Source organism: Colossoma macropomum, unplaced genomic scaffold (assembly GCF_904425465.1).
Source record: "Colossoma macropomum unplaced genomic scaffold, Colossoma_macropomum, whole genome shotgun sequence".
Lineage (NCBI taxonomy): Eukaryota > Metazoa > Chordata > Actinopteri > Characiformes > Serrasalmidae > Colossoma > Colossoma macropomum.
Window position 1 is genome coordinate 40,691,830 of NW_023494787.1, and position 22,212 is coordinate 40,714,041.

General features: G+C 39.0%; 1 protein-coding gene across 4 annotated transcripts in view; it reads left to right on the forward strand.

Annotated features, from left to right (window-relative positions):
• The window catches only part of tanc2a (tetratricopeptide repeat, ankyrin repeat and coiled-coil containing 2a), a 222,248-nt gene that overhangs the window by 169,130 nt on the left and 30,906 nt on the right, over positions 1 to 22,212 (forward strand). For 3 of the 4 annotated variants that reach the window (XM_036567368.1, XM_036567370.1, XM_036567369.1), the window contains 4 exons: positions 2,430 to 2,578; positions 9,249 to 9,426; positions 12,540 to 12,791; positions 20,955 to 21,080. In XM_036567368.1, coding sequence (XP_036423261.1) covers positions 2,430 to 2,578; positions 9,249 to 9,426; positions 12,540 to 12,791; positions 20,955 to 21,080 — 705 coding nt within the window. Of the gene's footprint in view, positions 1 to 2,429; positions 2,579 to 9,248; positions 9,427 to 12,539; positions 12,792 to 19,045; positions 19,151 to 20,954; positions 21,081 to 22,212 lie in introns of those variants that run through there. The other variant, XM_036567372.1, reaches the window with a different exon arrangement.

The window sequence follows — 22,212 nt, forward strand, 5'->3', positions numbered from 1 at the left end:
ATGCAAGCCTGAGTCAAGCCTTGAGGGTCTGGAGTTTGATTTTAAGCCGAATCTCGAGGCTTTATTAGAGGATTTTAGTTTTGTGTCTTTATGTGTTGCAGGTATTGCATTGTACAAATGTAAACCACCACTAACTCTGTCAGGTTTGACTTGGCATCAGATATCAGGCCTTTCATTGTAGAAAAACCTTCAGTCTAAAGGCCACATATGGAGCACTACGTACACTCACTTTATTAGGAACACCTCCTTGTTTCTAAACTCATTGTCCATTTTATCAGCTCCACTTACCATATAGAAGCACTTTGTAGTTCTACAGTTACAGACTGTAGTCCATCTGTTTCTCTGCATACTTTATTAGCCACCTTTCAATGGTCAGGAGCCCCACAGGAGCACCACAGAGCAGGTTTTATTTGGGTAATGGATAATTCTCTGCACTGCAGTAACACTGACGTGGGGGCATTATCGTGTGTTGACATGGTGGTGTTATTGTGCGTTGTGCTGGTACGAGTGGATCAGACGCAGCAGCACTGCTGGAGTTTTTAAGCACCTCAGTGTCACTGCTGGACTGAAAACAGTCCACCAACCAAAAATATCCAGCCAACAACGTCCTGTGACCACTGATGAAGGACTAGAGAATGACCAACACAAACTGTGCAGCAACCAATGAGCTTTCGTTTCTGACTTTACATCTACAAGGTGGGCCAACAAGGTAGGTGTGTCTAATAGAGTGGACAGTGAGTGGACACAGTGTTTAAAAACTCCAGCAACACTGTTGTGTCTGATCCACTCAGACCAGCGCAACACACACTAACACACCACCACCACATCAGTGTTACTGCAGTGCTGAGATGATCCACCACCCAAATAGTACTTGCTCTGTGGTGGTCCTGTGAGGGTCCTGACCATTGAAGAACATGGCAAAAGGGGGCTAAAAAAGCAAACTTCAGACACCAAACATCTTTTGACTGGTGGACTACATTTGGAATAATTGAAAAATTTTGTGCTTTTATTTTTTTGAACTATTTCTTTGATCTGTGTCCAGTAAAGCAGCAGTGGGAGGTCGGTTAATTGATTGTGGAATGAACTAATAACGTTCTCCATGTCCTTCCTCTCACTTTCTTAGTGAGAATCAACCACAGGCATTTTTTTGATTCCTGACTCGTACTCGAGTGAAATTTTTGAGGTCGCTTGTAAATGAACTGAAGTGACACATGGTCGCATGGCGTGTGAAGGCGCTGGCTGAAGCCAGCTGTTTTGGGTCAGAGTTATGCCCTGGACTCCGCTGGAGACCACTGTGGTTGCGCTGTCTAGCCTCGATTTGCAGGCAAAAGTATGGCTTGTACAAACAGAGCCGTCCCGTTTGGGGAAGGGGAACTGGTCATTTTCTTCTAGCCAGTCAAATTACCACAACGGCTTAACGTGTTAGGATTCACTGAAAATCTTGCTTTTTCCAATTCAACACTGAACCTGTGCTGAGTCCAGGCTTCATTACAGAACTCATGAGGACACCTGTCCTGCTCAGTTCTGTGTTACCTTATATAACATACAGGGCTGTCCAAAGGTTTTAGGCACCTGAGAAAATTAGATGTAAAAACTGTTTACCTGGCCAATAAGCATTTGCAAAAGTTGTTAACTACTTTTTTGAAAATAATAAATGCATATTACTTTTGCAACATTTATGTTTATATTACTTTTGCTACATTTAGATTCATTCTGTTTGGCGCTGATTGCCAAGATGAGTAGTTTTAAACAATGTGCTCAAGTGCCTAAGACTTTTGCATAGTCCTGTAAACTTCCATTCAGTTTGGAATCACTGTTTTTCAAAAATATAAAACCAGTACTGTGCTTGTCCTGGATAAATTGACAAGTTTATTCAATTAAATAGTTAGTATGAAACTGTAAAAATATGTAAATAAATGTTGGATGTGAATAAAATGGCGAAAAAAGCAGTAGATGATTCTATACTGATTACATGTAGTTATAATAAAGATCCATAATGTCCATATGTGACATTTTATATTTATATATATATATATATATATATATATATATATATATATATATATATATATATATATATATATATATATATACAAGTGGATTATTTGTCTTTTAATTATTTTATGTTGTTAACAAAATAACCAAAATATTAAACATATTAAATATTAAATGGTTATATCAAGTTAACATTAAATAACATAATCAATAATTACTAATATGACAAGTGAATCCAAGTCTTTTAGTGATTAGTTCCAGAATTACTAGTCAAAGTTTCTGAATTATTTTTAAAGGTATAGAAAATATGGTTTGAATGATTCAGATATTTAACATTAATGTCATACAAATCAGGCTCTTCTGACATTGGAAGTGATGCAACAATCCCAATCTGTAATTTTACTCATGATGTTTTTAAATCTCTCTCTCTGTAGGGGAGAACAGTCAGGAGTTGGGTCCCCCTCCATCAGCAGACGAGGCAGCAAACACCCTGATGACGCGGCTGGGCTTCCTGCTCGGGGACAAAGTGGGCGAGGACTCTGACAGAGCCCCGTACAGCATGGAGGAGCAGGACGATAGTCAGGTATCACGCACATACATTCAACATTCAGTCTGTGTAAAACCTGTACGCCCATCTTGTCACTGGGGTGGTACCCTCAAGGGTACGTCTTAGGACCTTCAGTCAGGGAACATAATTGTACCATAATCCACCAAAATTATATTTTCTAAGTTGTATTGACTCCATATATACTTTTTTACTGGGAAAAACTTATTTAAGTTACACAATTGGACCTTAAAAGCACTGTTGTACCTTTGAGGTACATTTACATTGTTTGTACCTTGATGAATGAACAATGTACCTGCACAATGTGCCACCTGTTGCAAAATCCTACTTAATTTACAAGAGCGTGATAGCTAGCAGTCCAGCTTACCTGTAGGAATAGCATATATATTAACTTAATATTACATTAGTTGCCCACCTTACCTCAAGGCTCCCATGTTTCCCTGCAATTGTACTTAACCGGCGTGGCACACAAGAAGGCGCATGAGAAATGTCTCCACACTGTCTGCAGTAATGACCATACCAACTCAGAATGGCTTGTGTGACCTCAGTTTCAGAAGCATGGTCCAGCAGTTATGTACAGGTTACATATATAACATGAGCGTTCAAATATCAGACACAGTATGTCTGTAATCTTCCCATCATAAGAACGACTGAGTTCTCAAACATTAGAATGTAATTAGATCTCTAAAATGACCATTAGAGTGCTTGTTCTTTGTTTTGCACTTTCTGCTCACTATTCAGAGACCGGTGGTGTAGAGTGAAGTGGTCTGTTTTCTTGCAGGGGGGCTCTCGTTCTTCAAATCAAACATGTAGGGCTGAACGACTCCAGCTCTGTCTGCTGCATGTTGCATCTCTAGCATCACTGGTGGTGTCGCTCACCACTGCCACTGGCACCAGGTTTGCTTACATTACCTGGGAGATGCCACTGTCAATCACGTAATCTGACACGCCCACACAGCTCTGAGCAGCTCGGAATTTTTGGAGCATTTATCCGCTATTAAATTGTATTCATTTACATGTATTTCTTGAAATTACCATAAGTAACTGCTTTTTCCATGACATATCTCTACTATTAAGGCAAAATATAAAACATTTGAAACCATGTTGACAGGTTTCAGTCAGAGATAAGCTGCAGCTGAACATTTTCACTGTGATTGCCTTTATATTGCCATGCATGCTTAAAATTCCAGTGTGATTCCGTTCAAGCGTTTTTGTCAGAGGAAAGTGACATGGCTCAACATTCCTCTGGTTAAACACTCTAAATTCAGCCGTTGTTTCATTCCTCTGGTAATTGTTTGCAGTTTGCTAGCGCTCTCTTAGATGGGGGCTAGATCTGGACCCTGCCAGACTGGTGTGACCACAGAAGGGGGGGTTTAGATGAGTGGGAACGTGATGCATGTGCCACGGTTTGGCTCTGGAATCTGATTCAGGATTAGTTTATAGGTTATAGGAATGGGGGTGGTAGTTCGGAGAAAAATCTAATTTACTTTGCACCAAAGCTGCGAAGGTATACAGTGTAGCTACCTAACATGTGCTTAAGCATTGATTAATGTGTTCATAAAGCAGAACTTGAGTATTTATCAACAGCTTATGGCAATAGCAAGGCCTCTGCCTTATAAGTTAAATTACTTGGAAATAATGCATACGTCATGAAAGTTATGAGGGCTATTATGCAAATATGATAGCATTTACTTTGTAAAACATCTTATGTTGTCTTGTGATTAATACCGCTAGCTGTTAATAAATACTCAAGTTGCCTTATTGATATGTTATTCAATGCTTATGCATGTGTTAGGAAGTTCTTATGTAGGCACATAAATAGCATAAGCTAAAAATAAATATTCAAGCATTTCTTTACAAACACGAAGTTCCTATGCAAGTAGCCTTCAAATAAAGTGTTGCTTTTTTTATTAACTGAAAGTTATTTTGTAGGGGTCCCTTTTTTATCGCATTGGGTGTCATAAGACCCTGGTTTTGCCACTGGTTATGCTGTCAGAATCCACTTATTTGAGGTTACCTAAAAAGGGAATTCCACAATTTTTTTTTGGAAATTTTAGCATAATTTTAATATTGATATGCAAACAAAGGGTTTTTACAGAGAAACTTAATAACTCAGATGTTCTTTACAGTGGTGGTGATAGGAATCCAAAACGACCAGTGAACTTACACGTTTTATGCGCTGCTGTCGGAACAAAAGCAAAATCCAAAAATTTTCAGTTTTTGACATAATTTGAAAATGCCTGCTGCTCTTTACAGTGTGTGTAAATATTATGATGAATGGAGCAAAAGAAATGGCCCAAAATGACTTGGAACAAAGTCTGGTTCCATTGACTTACATTAAAAGAAAAGAATGTTTTTTCCTTCTTCTATAAAGTTATTATTTTGGAGGTACAAGGTTTTGTTCTGACAGCAGCAATATGTAATGTTGATGATGGTAAAATAGTGGTAAATCTAAATCTTTGGGGATTATTTTGTCTTACACCACTTCTCCATAAATGGATTTAAAAATATTATCTCAAAACTGTTGTAAAACAATGTTTCAAGCATCAGACTATTCAGTTGTCTTGATCACCACCACTGCGAAAATTGGAATTCTCCTTTAACAGCTTGTTCGGTTTGAGGAGCTCCAGTACAAAACTAAAGAAGCGACATTCAGACACCAAACATGTCTCCTACACTGGGAAAACAGTGTTCATTAGATTTTCCCTGAACTGTCATTTTAAATATGTTGTGTATTTATGTTAATATTCTGTTGATGGAGTCATAAATGGAACTACACTGTGAAAGCTGTTGGGTCAGCATCTCGCTTTATCTTTCCGCTGATGGGGAGGTCAGTTATGCGCTTGTTCGTACTCTGATTATGAAAATGGGCTGATGGAACGCGGTGTGTAAATCAGCGTTTATGAGGCAGATTGTTCCGTGCTGCTCTCGGCTTGGCTGCTGTGCGGAGCTGCAGGAGGTTCTCAGCTGTGCCAGCGTAACAGTGGAGTGGAGGAAGGGCTTCTGTACATTGCTCACTGAGTGATGTCATCATTAGTACATACCTCACCGCAGACTACAGAATCCGTCCACAGACAGAGGATATAAGTGAACTCGCTGAACCTACACACACACTCTCTCTCCCTCCCTCTCTCTCCCTCTCTCTCCCCCCCTTCCCTCTCTCCCCCCCTCCCTCCCTCTCTCTCCCCCCCTCCCTCCCTCTCTCTCCCCCCCTCCCTCCCTCTCTCTCCCCCCTCTCTCTTTTTCTCTCTCTCTTTCCTTCTTCCTCTCCCTCTCTCTCTCTCTCCCTCTTTCTCACACATTGTCTTTCTCTCTTCCCCCCCCTCCTATTCTCTCTCACTCATTCTCTCTCTCCCTCTTTCTTCTTCTTCTTCCTCTCCCTCTCTTTCTCACACATTCTTTCTCCCTTTCTCAGCCTGTCTTTTCCTCTCTGTCTTTCTCTTACATTCTCTCATTCCTTTTCTCTGTCTCTCTCCTTCCTTCTCATTCTCTTTCTGACTCTCTCTATTTGTCTCATACATTCTCTCTCTTGCTCCTGCTCTCCCTCTCTCACATTCTCTCTCATTTTCCATCATTCTCTTTGCTTCTTCTTTTTCTTCTCTTCTTTCTTTCTTATCTTTCTTTCTTTCTTTCTCTTTCTTTCTTTCTTTCTTTCTTTCTTTCTTTCTGATTCTGTTCTCCTTCCTCTGCCTTTCTCTTCTCTTTCCTTCACTGTTTGTTTCATTCTCCTCGTTGTTTTTTTGTTTTTCTTCCTTGCTCTTTCTTTCTGCTTTTCTTTTCTTTCTCTCTTTCTCTCTCTGTCTCTTTTTATCTATTTTCTCTCTGTTTCTCTCTTTTTTTGTTCTCTCTATCTCAGATGTTTTGTGATTATTTGAAGCAAGTGGCTGTGTCCTAGTTTAGCGTTTGTGCATTCCTGTAAGGATAAATATGCTAATCTGAGTCTGAGCATTACTCACATTTCATTAGGTGAATTATAATATATTCAATTACATAATATTGAGTTACAGTGGAAAAATCCATAAAGGCCATAAAAAGAGCGTTGTGCAGCAGTGTGCAGCAGTCAGCATAAAGACGGGACAGCAGTGGATCATTTAGTGCTCGTCAGCACAATCTCACTGTGTGTGTGTGTGTGAGAGAGAGAGAGAGAGAGAGAGAGAGAGAGAGACTCTGCTTTAACCCCAGCACCTCACTGTGCGTGGTGAACTCTTTACCCACTGAGGTCAGACCAAACGCTTCAGGTATTTTACTCTACTGTAGTCAAATGCTATTAAAGCGTAAAGGGGCAGAAGAGAACTGTATGTGTGTTTACATAATCATGAACCGTGACTGTTTTCACACCAAACACAAGAGCTTTATAGTAAATGTAGTAACACAGAATTACTTCACAGCAAACACTCAGTAAAGAGCGATAACATTTGAGTTGAACAGATGATCCATTAAAGAGGTTTATTTAAAGGCTGCCTTCACAGGGACTTCATAACAGATGCATAATCACTACATAACATTAAAATATATAGTATTCATGAACAGCTTATGTCAGTAAGAGGTCATATGATGTTTTGTAAAGCTCATTGTATTACACAAGGGCCCTTAAACTAAAGTGATAGACGTTTGTTCCATTTATAACACTGTTAAGAAGCTTGTTCCCAAATAATAGAACTTAAGGCAAAAGCCTAGTTAAGAACAACATAGATCAGCATATACTATCACAATTTGATGTCCGCAGAATCTTTTATACAACTAATAAATGTTTCTCTTCACTCATTCTCTACCTTCCATTAATGGTAAAGTCATTACTTCCATTACTTTATATTGTTTGTACCTTGGAAGACTAAAATGTACCTGTTCAGTAACCTTTTTTCTGACAGTGTTCAGCACTGATGCTCGTACCTTAGTTTGAGCTGATTTTGGAGATGCTAGCACCACACATAACTAAGCAGAGGACTAATCCTTCTGACGCTTGTCAAAAGTTCTTGTAGCTGGGACACAGGTGATCCATCATCTTGGTTGTTGCCATGCACAGAGACAACAGTTATCAATGGAGTGAGTTCATGTTGCCTGTGAAAATGTTCAGAAATCAAGCAGAGGGTGAATAAAGGTGCATTCAGATTTGGAAGGTTTGGTTTAATTAAAACAAACCCTGGTGCGAATTCTCTTGTATTGCGGTTCGTGAAAGCGAGCGAGGACGCTGTCATCCGATCTCTGGTGTGCCCAAATAAGTGGATCGAGACCCCCTGAACAGATTAGTCTCAGTTCACTTCAGATCGAACTCTGGAGCAGTTCATTTGAAGAATGAATGCAATACAGACCAAAGACACCTAAACAGACCAAAGACAGAATGAACTGTGGTCTAATCTCTGTAGAACCTCTTTGGTTCGGGGAAGAGATGGGTTTCTGATGCTGCTTTGACACATGCATGTGTTTCATCATCTCTTCATAAGCTCTGAATCGGTAATTATGGAGCAGATAGTTTGGGTTTTAAAACGCGGCTGAGGCATGTTTGAAGTTATTATAAAATACTCCACATATAATTAGTTCTGTTTACATCTTTTGGTTTAATGTTAAATATGTTGATCCAAATGCCAGAACTAAAGTGCAACTATGTATTATTTTCTGCTTTGGTCCAGACCAAATAATCCCAACTACAAATAAAAATGCACTCTAAGATAATGTCACATTAAATCAGAAATCTAAAAATCCCATTTGATGTGCAAGATGTCATCACTTATGATGCTCAAATTAGTTTACTGATGTCTAAATAAATCACCTGCAGAATGAATTTGATGAGCTACAACATAAGTTCCCAACCACCAGACCATATACTGGTACTGGGCCGTGGATGGTTTGATGCTGGCAGTGAGCTGAGGGAATTAGTACCCTAACTGCTGGAATCCACTATATTATTATTATCAAGAAGATAACTGATATTATCATAGAAGTATATTTGTGTAAAGCTTACTTCTCAATGTTAAATTCTATGGAATTTTAAACATATCAGTGACCATCACGTCATCTCGTATGGATGGCCTTGTGCATGCATGTAGGTTGATATTATCTACATTCAGCTGATAAAAATGATGGCAAGATAAAAAAAACAGCATAACTAAATCAAAAATATGTTGACAGCGTATCAGCACGGCAGAAAAAAACAAAAAATGCAAGTAGAGCAATCAGAAGGAGCCTCACGTTCAGGAGAGAATCACCAGAAGAGCCAAATTTACAGCAAAACATCGAATATCTAGCAGTTTAGGAAACATTTGCTGATTTATCCCCCATTACATACAGCTGTAAAATGCAGCCAGTACAGAGTGATGCATGCAAACCCTTCTGTGTTTATCCAGGTAGCCTCTAATAACAGGCACGCATGGCAACCAGTGTAGCAGCTCACTCAAAGTTTAGTTTGATTGGTTTTAAGCCACTTAGCACCACATAATCCTGTGCAAAAATAGGGGGTTTAGTGGGGCATGATTAGTTGGTGGGCCTGCATGTGTACATTGTGGCATTTCCACTACACCACCCCTCCCCTCCTACCAGTCAAGTGAAAACTGTTGGTGGGCTGCGCGTTGGTCAGGAACCCTTGAGCTGCAAGCTAAAAATAAGCAAATAAAATGTTAGAAGATACATTTTGGGCTGTGTACACCATGGAGGACCCAAGACATTAAAGGTCACTTGCCTCTCTCTTTTACAGGCCATCTCTATGACCCAGAGGATCAGTCCATGCTCCAGTCTGGCCAGCAGCTCTGCGTCGCCCCCTCCTGGCAGCCCCTGCTCCACACTGCCCCCTGGAGCCCCAGGCAGTGCGGGCGCTTACGGCTCCATCACCAGCCCCACGTCCACACTGGAGAGCAGAGACAGTGGCATCATCGGTGAGAAAACAGCCTGTGTTCTCTACAACCCATTGCTAACAAGAGCCATTCTCAGAAAGGCTGGTCACACAACATCCACATCACTGCCTTCTGCTCTGAATCTGTGAATGTTTTTAATAACTGTTTTATTCAGAGCCTCTCAAGCTTCTCCATTGAAAAGTTATCTAAGGGTTCAGTGCCTCATATAGTGCTCTTTATTTTTTTATTATTTATTATTACCCTGTTTTGAAGTGGTAGTTCAGTGAATAGTCAAGTATACACAGTTTTTTAGCCTTCACCCCATAACGTCGGCCACTAAGATATATTTATGTCGAAAGTATGTTTCTTTAGTTTTGCACTGGAGCTACAAGGCTAATGTAGTTAGTGATGGAAGCTAATGCCCCACTAATAACTGCATGCCAGTCGTCACATGCTCACCTCAGACAATGCTTAGCGAGTTGTTAAAGGGGATTTCCATCATTTTTTCATAATTTCTACATAAATCACTGAGATGTAAACAAAGTCATTCAGAGTGGTTTGATTTGAAATTCTAGAGAAACATACTAACTCTAGTCATTGCCTAATCGCAGTATGTAACCAGTGTAAAACAATAAATTTGTTTACATGCACTTAATAATCCGATAAATGCAGAAAATCAGATTTTGTTAGTAATCTGATCAACACCTTTACATGCACTTGGGTAATAAGATAATGGGAAACTCTACATGAGTCAGTCAGTAATCCGATTTCTGCTTTGCAAACGGGCAGTAAACTCACAGAAGACGACATGATGTAAACGTAATGTGCAACTCAAACATGTCATGGCATTTTTTTTAAAAAAACGTCATGCCACTTTACCTAAAAGTATGAGCATACGTCGTCGTGAAGATGAAGAATATTTAAATCCTTCATTTCGTCGAGCATGTGTTTGGTTTCAGCGTCGCTTCAAAAGTGTTTGGTTGCTGCTTCGCGGGTGCTCTAAGATGCTTGCTTATTTCCGGTACCCTGATCTGTGTTTGCACATGTGCAGACTGAGAAATCTGGAAGAAATCAGAGTAAAAGTTTACATGCACTGAGAAATCTAATTACTAAGCTGAAATCCAGCTCTCTTAATCAGATTTCTTAATGGATTTATAGACCTTACTCTGATCTAAGACATCTGAGTATGCTGTTTACATGACCATTTGTATAATCAGATAACTGCAGAAATGTGATTATGATCGCATTATTGAGTGCATGTAAATGTCTCAGGCAGCATTTTCATAGGCATTTCCATTGCTTTCTGTGAGGCAGAGTTTAACCCCTTAAAACCTTATTACATCCTAAGGCTTATTATGCAGTAACTATGTGTACTGCAGTACAAACTGGCAGTTCTTTATAGGTTATAGGAGTGTGTAATAAAACACATCAAATCACTCTGAATGACTGTTCATCTTAATGATTGAATTACACGCACATTTTGAAAAATCGGTAGACGTGATATTGAAATAGACTTGCTTATGTGGTCTCTGATACAGTGGTACGACATACTGTTATCCATAAAAATGTAAGCTAGAGACAGTAGCTGCAGCCCTCTTGAAGCCTGAATTTGTCCATGCTTTTGTCCACCTTTTATTGCCTAATAAATATTTTATGATGTAAATTGTATTTTTTATTTTTTAAAACTTTTCCTTTAAAAATATTTTTTATCTTGCCAGTTCTACTTTATTACGGAAAGCTAGAGGGTCACACCCTGCTGTGTTTTTGGAGCTTGGTTACAAGAAGTAAATCATTTAAGACCAATACAGTGTATAAAGCGCAGCCTGAGATGGTTTTAATATTGAGTTTTAAGAGAGTATATTTCAGCCTCAGTTCTGGAGTAGCATAGCCCTGCATGGTCTAGTGTTTTTCCAGTTCAACTCACGAAGGGCTTGTTAATTGATTCAAAGTTAGGTCAGGTGTGTTGGGAGTAGTGAAAACTCTAAAACGTTCAGGGCCTTAGTACCACTGTTTTAACACATAATGTGTAACCCCTTAAAGGGGAATTCCTCCAGTTTTTTCAAAATTTGTGTATAGTTACCTGGTTAAGATGTAAGCAAAGTCATTCAGAGTGATCTGATGTAAAATGTGCCATTCTAGAGATATTTAGAGTCAGAATTGTTCACTGTGGTGGTGATAGGAACCAGACGTCTGAAGAGTTTAATATCTTTAAAAGTGATCTCACAGAAAGTTATTACATGAAACCGTTATGAATATGCTGCCTAATGCCTGAGACGTCGTTTTATGATAGTTTTCAGATGAGTATTTTTTAATCCATTCATGGTGGAGAGGTACATGCAGGGTGTTGTAAGGCAAAATAGTCCATAGATAAGAATTACCACTGTTTTACCATTATTAGCATTACACATAAAACCTCAAAAGATACATGTTGGTTCACCAGTGGTTTTGGACAATAAGTAAAATAGCCATAGTTACATGGTAGACTTTGCAACTCCTGGTTCCAATCACCATCATTTAGTCAGAAATCTGAGTCAGAAAGATTCTCTACATTGAACCATTTCAACATCAAACCACTCTGAATGACTTAGTTTACATCTTTACCATTGAAATATGCACAAATGAAAAAACAGGTGGAATTTCCCTTTTAAATCCCAGGCTTATTAACATTATACTGAAGTTATAAGGAGTATTTCAGACCAGATTGCTTTTTGAATGAGGCACAATACAAAGCAACCAATCAAAACAGAGCTCATCTACATGTATCAGTCTTAAATATGATGTAACAAAACCAAACAGACATTATAATTAGGATATGGGCCCTTCAGTGCTGTGTTAAAATGTCAAAGTAAAGGTACATAGACACATAACTAGACCTGTTTGCTGTATTTATACATATGCAGGGTCTAACAGCTTCCCAGTCCTGCTTTTTATTTACATTCACTCTTCCTATAGTCTAAATAACAGGGACAGTATTAACCAGTGTTTCATTTTCTAACCAGTTTAAAATGCTAATGTTGGGGTTGGAACGTAAAAACAGAAATGATAAAGCTTCTCCTCAGAGCGAACCATTCGTTTTTTATCTTGTTTCTGATTGTTATTTTAATAACGTGGTTGTTAATATTTTCCTTGTGTTGGTTCTGTTGCCTCTCCTCTAGCCACCCTTACCAGTTACTCGGAGAATGCGGATCGCAGCGGTAAACATGGCGAGAGTTCACGAGGCAGCCTCAAACTATGGCAGACTCAAAAAACGGCAGGAGCTGACTCCTTCCTTTACCGCGTGGATGAAAACATGGCTGCCTCCACATACAGCCTCAACAAAATCCCAGAGAGAAGTCTGGAACACTCTGCCTCCCACTCCGCTCACTCCATCCCCCTCTACCTCATGCCCCGCCCCAATTCTGTGGCTGGTGAGTGGCCTTTTTGGGCACAGTGTTTTGGCACACTACATGCTTAATAAGATAATACAGTTGCCTGTACACTCAAAAAAAGGAAACCATTTCATGAACTTGTTTCCATTCAGTAAACAGCGTCAGCATAAATGGACTTATGTGTTATGTCTCCACAATTAATAATAGCAATTAATGTTCACATATTTTCAGTTTAATAACAAAGTCAAATAACCCAATTGGTTCATTTTTTTGAGTGTACATTGTGGTGTGAAGAAAGGAAAAAAATAACCTTCATTCAAAAAAGGCCAAAACTGAATATTTTCTGTTTTTTTCCTGTTTTTTTCTGTTTTCTGAAAAACATGTAGCAGTTTAAAATGCTTTTGCTCTTGCTGAATGAGTGATAATCATCGCAAACTGAAATTCCCCAGTAGTGAGACACATTCCCCAATACAGCCTGCTTCTCAACACATTGCTGATTCTGCTGTGAGGTGAACGCCAGTAAAAGCCCATAGTGAAGACACTCAGAGCCATAGAGATGGTCTTGCTGTGTTGAAGGAGTTCCTCAGTCAGAACCGTATCAGTTGCTTCAGTCTTGACTAATGAAACTACCCCACTGACCTTCAGCTTTGTAATAGCTTATTCCACACCTCAGATGACCAGTTTTGATATTCTGATGCAGCTACACATCTTTTCAGACTCATAGTGTTAAGTTGTCTTCTCACAGTGGAAGGATGGACAGAAACACCTGTTGATCTGAAACACATGGAGCTTGATTTTTTTCCCCTCTCTCTCAAAGATGAAAGCTTTAAGTACTTTAAGTACTGTGTATCCAATGGTGGCAGTGTTGGTAGCCTCTCCCTTTCTCTCTTTCTCACTGTCTCTCTCTGTTTTTCTCTCTCACACATACACACACACACACACGCACACTCTTTCACAACTCTCTCTAACTCAGAAACCCACTGACATCACTAGCAGTAGTGCAGTATATGTACCTTTTGATGTTTGCAAACACGCCCTTACTGAGTGTTTGTGTATATGTGTGTGCACCTCAGTTCAGGGCAGTTTTTGGATCCCTGTGTAGCTTCACAGTGCTTCTTTATGGCATTTGAAGGCAACACAGGATTGTCTGCACGCTGTTAAGGCTGAAGGCTCCCTTTGTAGGGAGCTATTTTTAAGGTGAATTAGTGAAATGAAGGCTGTTGTGATGTGAACTACTTTTCTGTATACTGTAAAAATTGTTTAGTTGCTTCCCAAATTTATGTACTGATGTTCCTTATTTCAAATGGTAGATCATTCTATTTTTAGGTGCATAAAAACATAAGACCGTTTCTCCATTTACGTTAAGCTGGCCTGCAGTGCTGGATCTTAATGTATGTTTCGGTGTATACAGAGACAGACAGTCCATGATGTAAGATGGCGCTAATCCATGTAATGCTTTAAAAACCAGCAGCAGTACTTTAAACTCTATCCTTTATCCACACTCTATTGGTGTGATACGTTTTCTCTTGCGTGTTTGTATGTAAAGTAATGCGTAGTTAGATGACTTTTTAGTAATGAGTAAAGTAATCCCATTACAGTCTGAGATAAGTAATTAGTAATGTGTAATGGGTTACTTTCTTTGAGTAACTACCCCAACACTGGTGATCGATTAGTGGGCTCTTCTGCACATTGCATCCTCTGTGATATCACTATGGAAAGACTAATGTCACAATATTGATTTACAAACAATGCAGTCGTATGCAAATGTTTGAGCACCTCTTGTAATGTTCTGTTGATTTTCTAAGTGAAAATACGTTAACACGCCCTCTACAGAGAACACACTCGAATATGGTATTTTAGTGCAAAATCTTAGTACACAATTCCTGTTTATTTGTTTATTACACAGTATTTGTTTATTTGAGTTTCTGTTTTGTTTTTAGTATGTTAAATTCAGCAAATAAACAGTAATTGTGCATCGAAGTGTGTGAAAATATGTCCTCTGTAGAGTAGACTTTTAGATTTTTGTAGATTTTTACTTTGAAAACCAACAATGCCATTTTACAGGAGCACCCAGACTTTTGCATGTGACTCTATGTTGTGCTGACCTACTTCACCTGAATTTCTCTCCTTTCCTCCAGCTATGTGTCAACTCTTTCTTACTCTCTCACTCTCTCTTCATCCCCTACTTTCTGTCTTTCATCACTCTCACAGACTCCCTTTAGAAAACGCTCTGATCTGGGGGCTCACAGCATGCTGGATTATTCCCCCTGACAGGAGGAGCCTTATGAGCTCTGACATTTTTCTCCTGTGAAGAAGCACACGCACTCTCACACTCTCTCGCTCTCGTTCACCACACACTCACTACACACTGATTTAGCCGTGTTTGATTTACTCATCTCACTGCTTAGTGTAAGTATACATATAGTACTGTGCACAGGCCACAGGCCAGAGACCAGTAGTCAAGAAAATTTGCGAATCAAAGAAGGCGTTCACCCCAGAGACTTCAACGTCATTAAATGCGTTCACTTGGATCATGAGAAGCAGAAAATGCAACCAAATTCTAAGACTGAACTTTGGAGTTGTGGAAAAATGTCCCTGCAGATTTCTACGAAAAACTGAAAGCACGTCTTCTGAAAAGAACTGAAGCTCTAATAAAAGCATGAAAGAATGGACACAATAAATACTGAAAAAAATCACGATACGTAGTTGTGGAGCCTTCTATGTAATATTCTGTTAGATAATAAATATTTTCTGCTTTTGTCCTGACACTGAAAAATGAACGCCTTGTACTTGAGTGCCATTTTAATTAGAAATGAAATAAGCGAGTGGTCTCTGACCTTTGCACAGAACTGTAGATTCACCAAACGCACACTGTACAAAGTAATGCTGCAGCTATGGATCATTTTTAAAACCATCATAATTAAAATAACCAGCAGTTCATGTTCATATACCTTCATATTACATTTTACAAAAAAACCCTGAACTAATTCAATTGGAATGAAAAGCTAGAACATCTCAGCTGATCAGGCACCATAAAGAATCCCATGGCAGCAGGCTTATTCTGTTTTTTAAAGCTTTTATTTTCTGGCAGAGCTTTAAATGTGTATGAGATATTGGATTATGCAGGTAAACTGGCCATGGTGACTATGGTAACTGCCATGGTGAGGTGGTAAGACTAACACAAGTAGGAATTCGGTCAATCATCCTAGCACAGTTAGCACTTGCTGCGTTCAAGTGGCTGTGAGAAGCATATAATCCTTAAAACAATGGAGCAATTGCTAGCTATATTAGACTAGCCAGCAAACTAAGCAAGTTTGCCTGGTTTCTCAGACGTCCAGTGATAGTAGAGGTCGAGAAAGAATGACCCTATAAGTGTGCTGCTCTTCAAATCCCAGTTTCACTGATCGTTTGTAGTGTACACTGCGGACACATTTCTTTTAAATGAAGGCCGTGTGTTACAGTGATTTTACCACAGCCAAAGGCACCAGCTGGTCCTCAAGCACAACTAAAGAGACTGTAGTTTGTGTTGGGAGGGGCTCTGGAAAAGAGCTGTTCACTGCCCTAAAATCTGCCCTAATTCTGATTGGTTCAAGGGATCACTTGACATCAGCCTCTTTCAATTATGTCTCATCAAAATTGTTCTTTATTTGGCAGTAAAAGTACATTCCTGCAGGATCCTATAGCTAAAAGCATAAACAGATTAACAAAATAAGTTGACAGCCCTTTAAAACCTGGCCTCAGTGCTGGGGGAGCAGCGCTGCGTCTTGTAAAAGCTCTCAACCTTGTGAGATATGGAGGGCTGGCACTCAGCCAACAGCCAAGGCCAAAATGTGCAGCAGGGCCTCCTGGACAAGCTCCACCGTGGGGACCAAGCGCCCTTTGATGCAGCGAATGAGTCGGAGCAAGTCCAACGACTGGGTGACGCCAGGCACACTGCACTGCAGAGAGAGAGAAAGAGGAGAAAAAGAGAGAAAGAGGCAGAGAGAGAAAGAGAGATAGAAGGAAATGCAACATGCGGTTAATATAAATTGGGGGTTTATATACTGTTGGAGAGATTATAGGAACTAGGGGTGCACAATATAGACAAAATACTCGTATTGTGATTCTACAGCAACATATTATGGTTGCAATACACTTAGGGATAAATTAAAAACACATTGATGTAACACGGTTAAAGATTGGCCTGTATAACTGTGACAAAAATGCTTGTTTGAATACTTTTATTTATAAAAACACCCACAGAAATGGGCCTCTCACAACTATTACATATCGCCTGATGGCAATTGTTAACCATTTTCCAGAGTTTCAAAATAATTTTTTCTGTCAAAACAGCCAGAATGTGAATAAAGCATGTGCGTGTAAAAAAGAGAAAGGAGAAAACATATTGATTTGAGACAGGTCATGGACAGAGACGGCACTAATCCAATACCAGGTATCAGTATTGGGCCCATATCAGCAGAAAATGCTGGATTAGATATTGGAGAGGCAAAAAAATATATAATCCCGTGTGATGTGATGCTGATAGATAATTGATAGATATTCAGGTAGAGCGTTTGATCACGATTGCCTAAAGTATTCACCTGAAGTGAACTGCTCCAATTGAAAATAGGTCATTTTAATTCTGTATGATTAAATGGTTAATATGTAAACAGTCATTCAGAGTGGTTTGTTGTGAAATGCCCCGTTCTAGAGTAACTTGCAGAATCAGACTGGTTCACAGTGGTGGTGATAGGAACCAGACGTCTGAATAGTTTAATGCCTCTAAAAGCTCTCTCATAGAAAGTTAGTATCTGAAATGGTTATGACAAAAATCATATTTACAGTTTTCTACTTACCTCAGATGTCAATCAGCCAAGACACCTTTAGTGTCAGCATTTTGCTTCTTTAGTCTAGTGCTGGACCTACAAGACTAAAGTAGTTAATAAACACTGTAGTCAATAGTCACTCAAATCTTGTCCACAGAAAGTTATTAAATGATGTGGTTATGAATACTCTGCCTGATTCCTGACACATTGTTTTATGTTCGTTTTAAGATAAGCGTTTTGCCTAAAATTTTTATTGTATGTGTCAGGAATCAGCAAAACCTCTAAGTTCTTACTGGTCCTATAACATGTTCAGAGTGCGACAGCGAGTAATGTTTGTTTATTTGATGTTTGTTAACACCTTTAGAGGGCAGCACTGAGTAATGTTTGTTTATTTGAGCTTAAACTGTGCCTGTTGTCGATTGGAAGCTACTAAGTCAGGATAGATAGGAAGCAAAATAGCTTATCAACTAGTTTTGCCACTTTAGGCTTGTACTTCACTGCAAAATCAGTCAGGTCAAGTAAAATTATCTTAAATATAGTCAAGAAATCTAATATTTATCCTGTTGAGATTGTTGAAAGCTTAATTTAAGATTATTTACCTTTTCGTCAAGACATTTTTCACTTGTTTTAAGTCATTTTATTGAGTAGAATTATCTCATTATATTGGCAGACAGTTTTGCTTGTTTTATGCTTGAAACCAGCAAAATTATTTGCCAGTATAGTGAAATAATTTTACTTAATAAAATTACTTAAAACATGTAAAAAATGTCTAGAAATAAGCTAGATAATATTATTATAAGTGCACAACCAATTCAAAATGAGAAATATTAGGTATATCAACTAGATGATTTCACTTGACAGTATACCATTTTTGCAGTGTTTAATAATTGAACAAAAAAAAGACAAATTAATAAATGAAGTTATTTATACAGTAATGGATTGACAGGTTAAACAGGCCTACACAGAACCACTCATTAATATCAGACATTGTTCAAGATGCTCAAAGCACACAATAAACAGTTCTGTATTCATTAAAGGGCTCATTTGCATATTGCAGCCTTCTACATTATCGGTATTGCCAAAGCTAACAGTAGTGCAGGCTTAATAGGACTTGGTAAATGTGCCAGTTGGGCGTGAATGTGGCCGAATGAGAACTGGAGCAGTGCAGTGGAGTGATACTGCAGTGATGGAGGAGAAAGAGTGATTTTTGTCCTGCTGTCAGCTTCATGCGTTTGTTCCTGTGAAATGAACTGCAGTGAATACAGTCAAATCAGAAGAGCTGCTGCCGACACATCCTGCTGTGTGCATATCGTCACCTCTTCCTCACATTCACGCAGGGGAAGAGGCTTGAAGGCTCACACACACAAGCACAAGCTTGCATGTGCTTTCCGGAGAGGAAGGAAAGGATACTGCGTTGGTCTGTGCCTTGACCAGAGCGACTTTGTCATTTTCACACACATACACACACATGTACAGAGACTGACCAAGCTCAGCTGTTTAGATTTACTCCATTCTGCCGTGTTCCTTCTTTTCTTCCAACATTTACTCCTCATCCTCACTCTCTCTCTCTGAGATCCAGCCGAGTTCAGGGCGGTAAGAAAAAGCACTACATTTCATTACTCGTTCCTTTTTGGTCAGTTAGAGTCGTAGTAAATCCAGTCATCAAGATATATAATATCAGAACCACAACTCACTCACCATGTTATGTTTTGAGGCATGTGTAACCAGGGCTGTTGGGTAACGAGGCTGTATTTCTGTGTGTGTGTGTGTGTTTGTTTGTGTGTGTGTGTGTGTGTGTGTATTCTCATGGATTTGGGAAACGGTGCCAAAAAGGATTCTTTGGTAAAGAAAAGCAGAACGTTTGAGAAATCTGGCAGCAAAGCAGCTCACTATTTCAGTGCCAGTTTGAAAAGGTCCCTGATCAGATGTTTGAAAAATAATTTTATTAAACTGTATTAAAACGATACAAAACACTTTACACTCCAAGGAGTTTGTGGAGATTATTTTTATAGCATTTACTGTGGAATAATTGATAGTAGTTACTGAAATGATTGTTAGTAGTTTTTAAATAAATCACAATAGTTACTGAATCGTTAATAACTGTTACGAAATATGTCATTATTTCATTAATTCATTTCATTATTTCATTTCATACTGAATTGTTCATAGTAGATACTGAATAATTCACAGTAGGTTACAGTATTATTGTCACACATCCCCCTAGCTGTGACTGTCAGGACTCCGGTTCCCAAAACCCTCTGGGTAAACATGTGACGTCAAGGTCACCAGGTTCCACCTCTCAGAGATCAGCTTCCCCTGACTATTGATGTTCTTCACCTGTTTTATGTATCATGTGACTAGATCCAGTTGGTTTATAAGCCCAGGCTTTAGACTAGGTCAGTTGTGAGGTATTGCTTCTTTCATTGAGCTGCTGAGCGTTCTTGATCGTGTTCTGTTCTACTCTGCTTATTTTTGAATCTCCCTTTTGCCTGTTCCCTTTTTTGGATTTTGATTGCCTGTATTTATCTTTGTTATGTCTGTATATTGTTGGCTCGTTTTGGTTCAGACCTTTCCCTGTTTTTCAACCTCAATTGTGGATTTTGGACAAACTAGTAAAGTGCGCGTCTGAACTAGTCTGACTCGTTACAATAATTCTTAGTAGTTACTAAAAAATTACAGTAGTTACTGAGTAGTTCATTTTAGTAACTGAATCATTCGTAGTAGTTACATAATAATTTATAGTAATTAGTGAATAATTAATAGTAGTTACGGAATCATTCAGAGTAGACTCTTATGAATGTGTCTACTCTGATTCATTAACTACTTTAAATTATTCAGTAACTACTATGAATTATTCTGTGAATAGTAGTTACAGAATCATTATTAGTAGTTACTGAATAATCTGTAGTAGTTATTGATTCAGAGTAGACAGTTATTCATTCAGAGTAGTTCCTGGATTAGTACTTAATGAAACTTATAGGAATGGTTTGGCAAAAATCCTATTTACACAGTTTTCCACTTTCCCCAGATGTAGTCGATCAGCCAAGACATGTTTGGTTTCAAAGTTTTGCTTCTGGAGCTACGAGGCTAGTGTAGCTGACACTAGGGGTCAGTAGTCACCGAAATTGTTTCATAGATACATTCCTAAAAATTCTCCTGTTGTGCAGGCTTGTAGATGTGCTTTAAAGCACCGTATGACTTACTGTGAACTGGTAATATTATCAAAACCTCACTATGTAGCTAAACGCAGTTATTTCAGAAAGGTGTTGTGTGACCAAGTCTCTCTCTCTCTCTCTCTCTCTCTCTCTCTCTGTCTCTCTCTCTCTCTCTCTCTCTCTCTCTCTCTCTCTCTCTCTCTCTCTGTCTCTCTCTCTCTCTCTCTCTCTCTCTCTCTCAGCCACCAGTTCTGCTCACCTGGAGGATCTGGCATATCTGGATGAACAGAGACAGGCCCCACTGCGCACTTCTCTGCGAATGCCCCGTCAGAACTCAGGGGCAGGCCGCTCCGGGCAGGACCTGAGAGGTGAGTGTGTGTGTTTGTGTTTGTCTGTCTGCATTAGTGGAATGATGATTCAAATTCAACATTTTTAGATTTTAAAGTTACAACTTCTTTTAATTCACACGCTGTAAATGAGTTACAGAATACTGAACAAATTGCAGTCACAGTGACATTGACATTAAGGGTTGAAACATACTTTACATTTACATTTTGGTACCTGTGAAAAATATTCTAATCATGCTGTTGGGAGATGATCAAAAATTAATTCATGAATTTTTTAGATTTTTCTAACTCATTTCCTTACATTTTTTCACTGTATAATTTTTTTGGGGTTTACCATTTTGTACAGATTATTTGTACAAATCAACATTATAAACAACACTACATGTAAGAACACAGAAGATATGTGTAGGCTCACTGGTGGTTTTAGATGATAAATAAAACAGCTATATTTGCACTGTAAACATTGCAATCCCTGGTTCCTATCACCACCACTGTAAAGAAGAAATCTGAGTCTATAACTTTTACAATGAACCATTTCACATCAAACCACTCTGAGCGAGTCACATCTCAATGATTGAAATGTTGAAAAATAAGTGGAATTCCCTTTTAACAGATTGGCATGCTGACCTTGGTAGCATTAGCATTAGCACTGTCTCTGAGCTGCTGTGTGAAAGGGTTCTATATTGGGGCGTAGCTGTAGCCGAGTGAATCAGCCTCAGTCTGGCTGTGTACAGTGTGTTGAAATGTGCTAAGTGCAGCAGTTTCTCTAAGCGCTGCTGCAGTTCTGCTCTGCTTGAAGGGATCCAGTGTTGCCAGTTACTTTCAGTGGAAAGTAGCTAAAGCCCGCTTGAAGAGTCACAAAATGTCACTCAATGACATCATGCACTAATCAGCATATTTATGACATCATTGTCGTATTTGTGTTCTGCCTAGTGTCAGATGTCAGCCCTTTACATCTGGTTGCTTCTCTCCTACTCTCTGCGCTCACATGTACTGTATTTTAACACAACCAAATTCCCAATAGAGCTGTTCTCATTTACATATTTTCTCTTTCTGTTGTCACACAACAGGACTAGTATGAAATAGTGATTGATTCATGGCCCATTACTACATGTCAACCAGCAGTCACTTCCAAGCCATTTCCAAGCTGCTG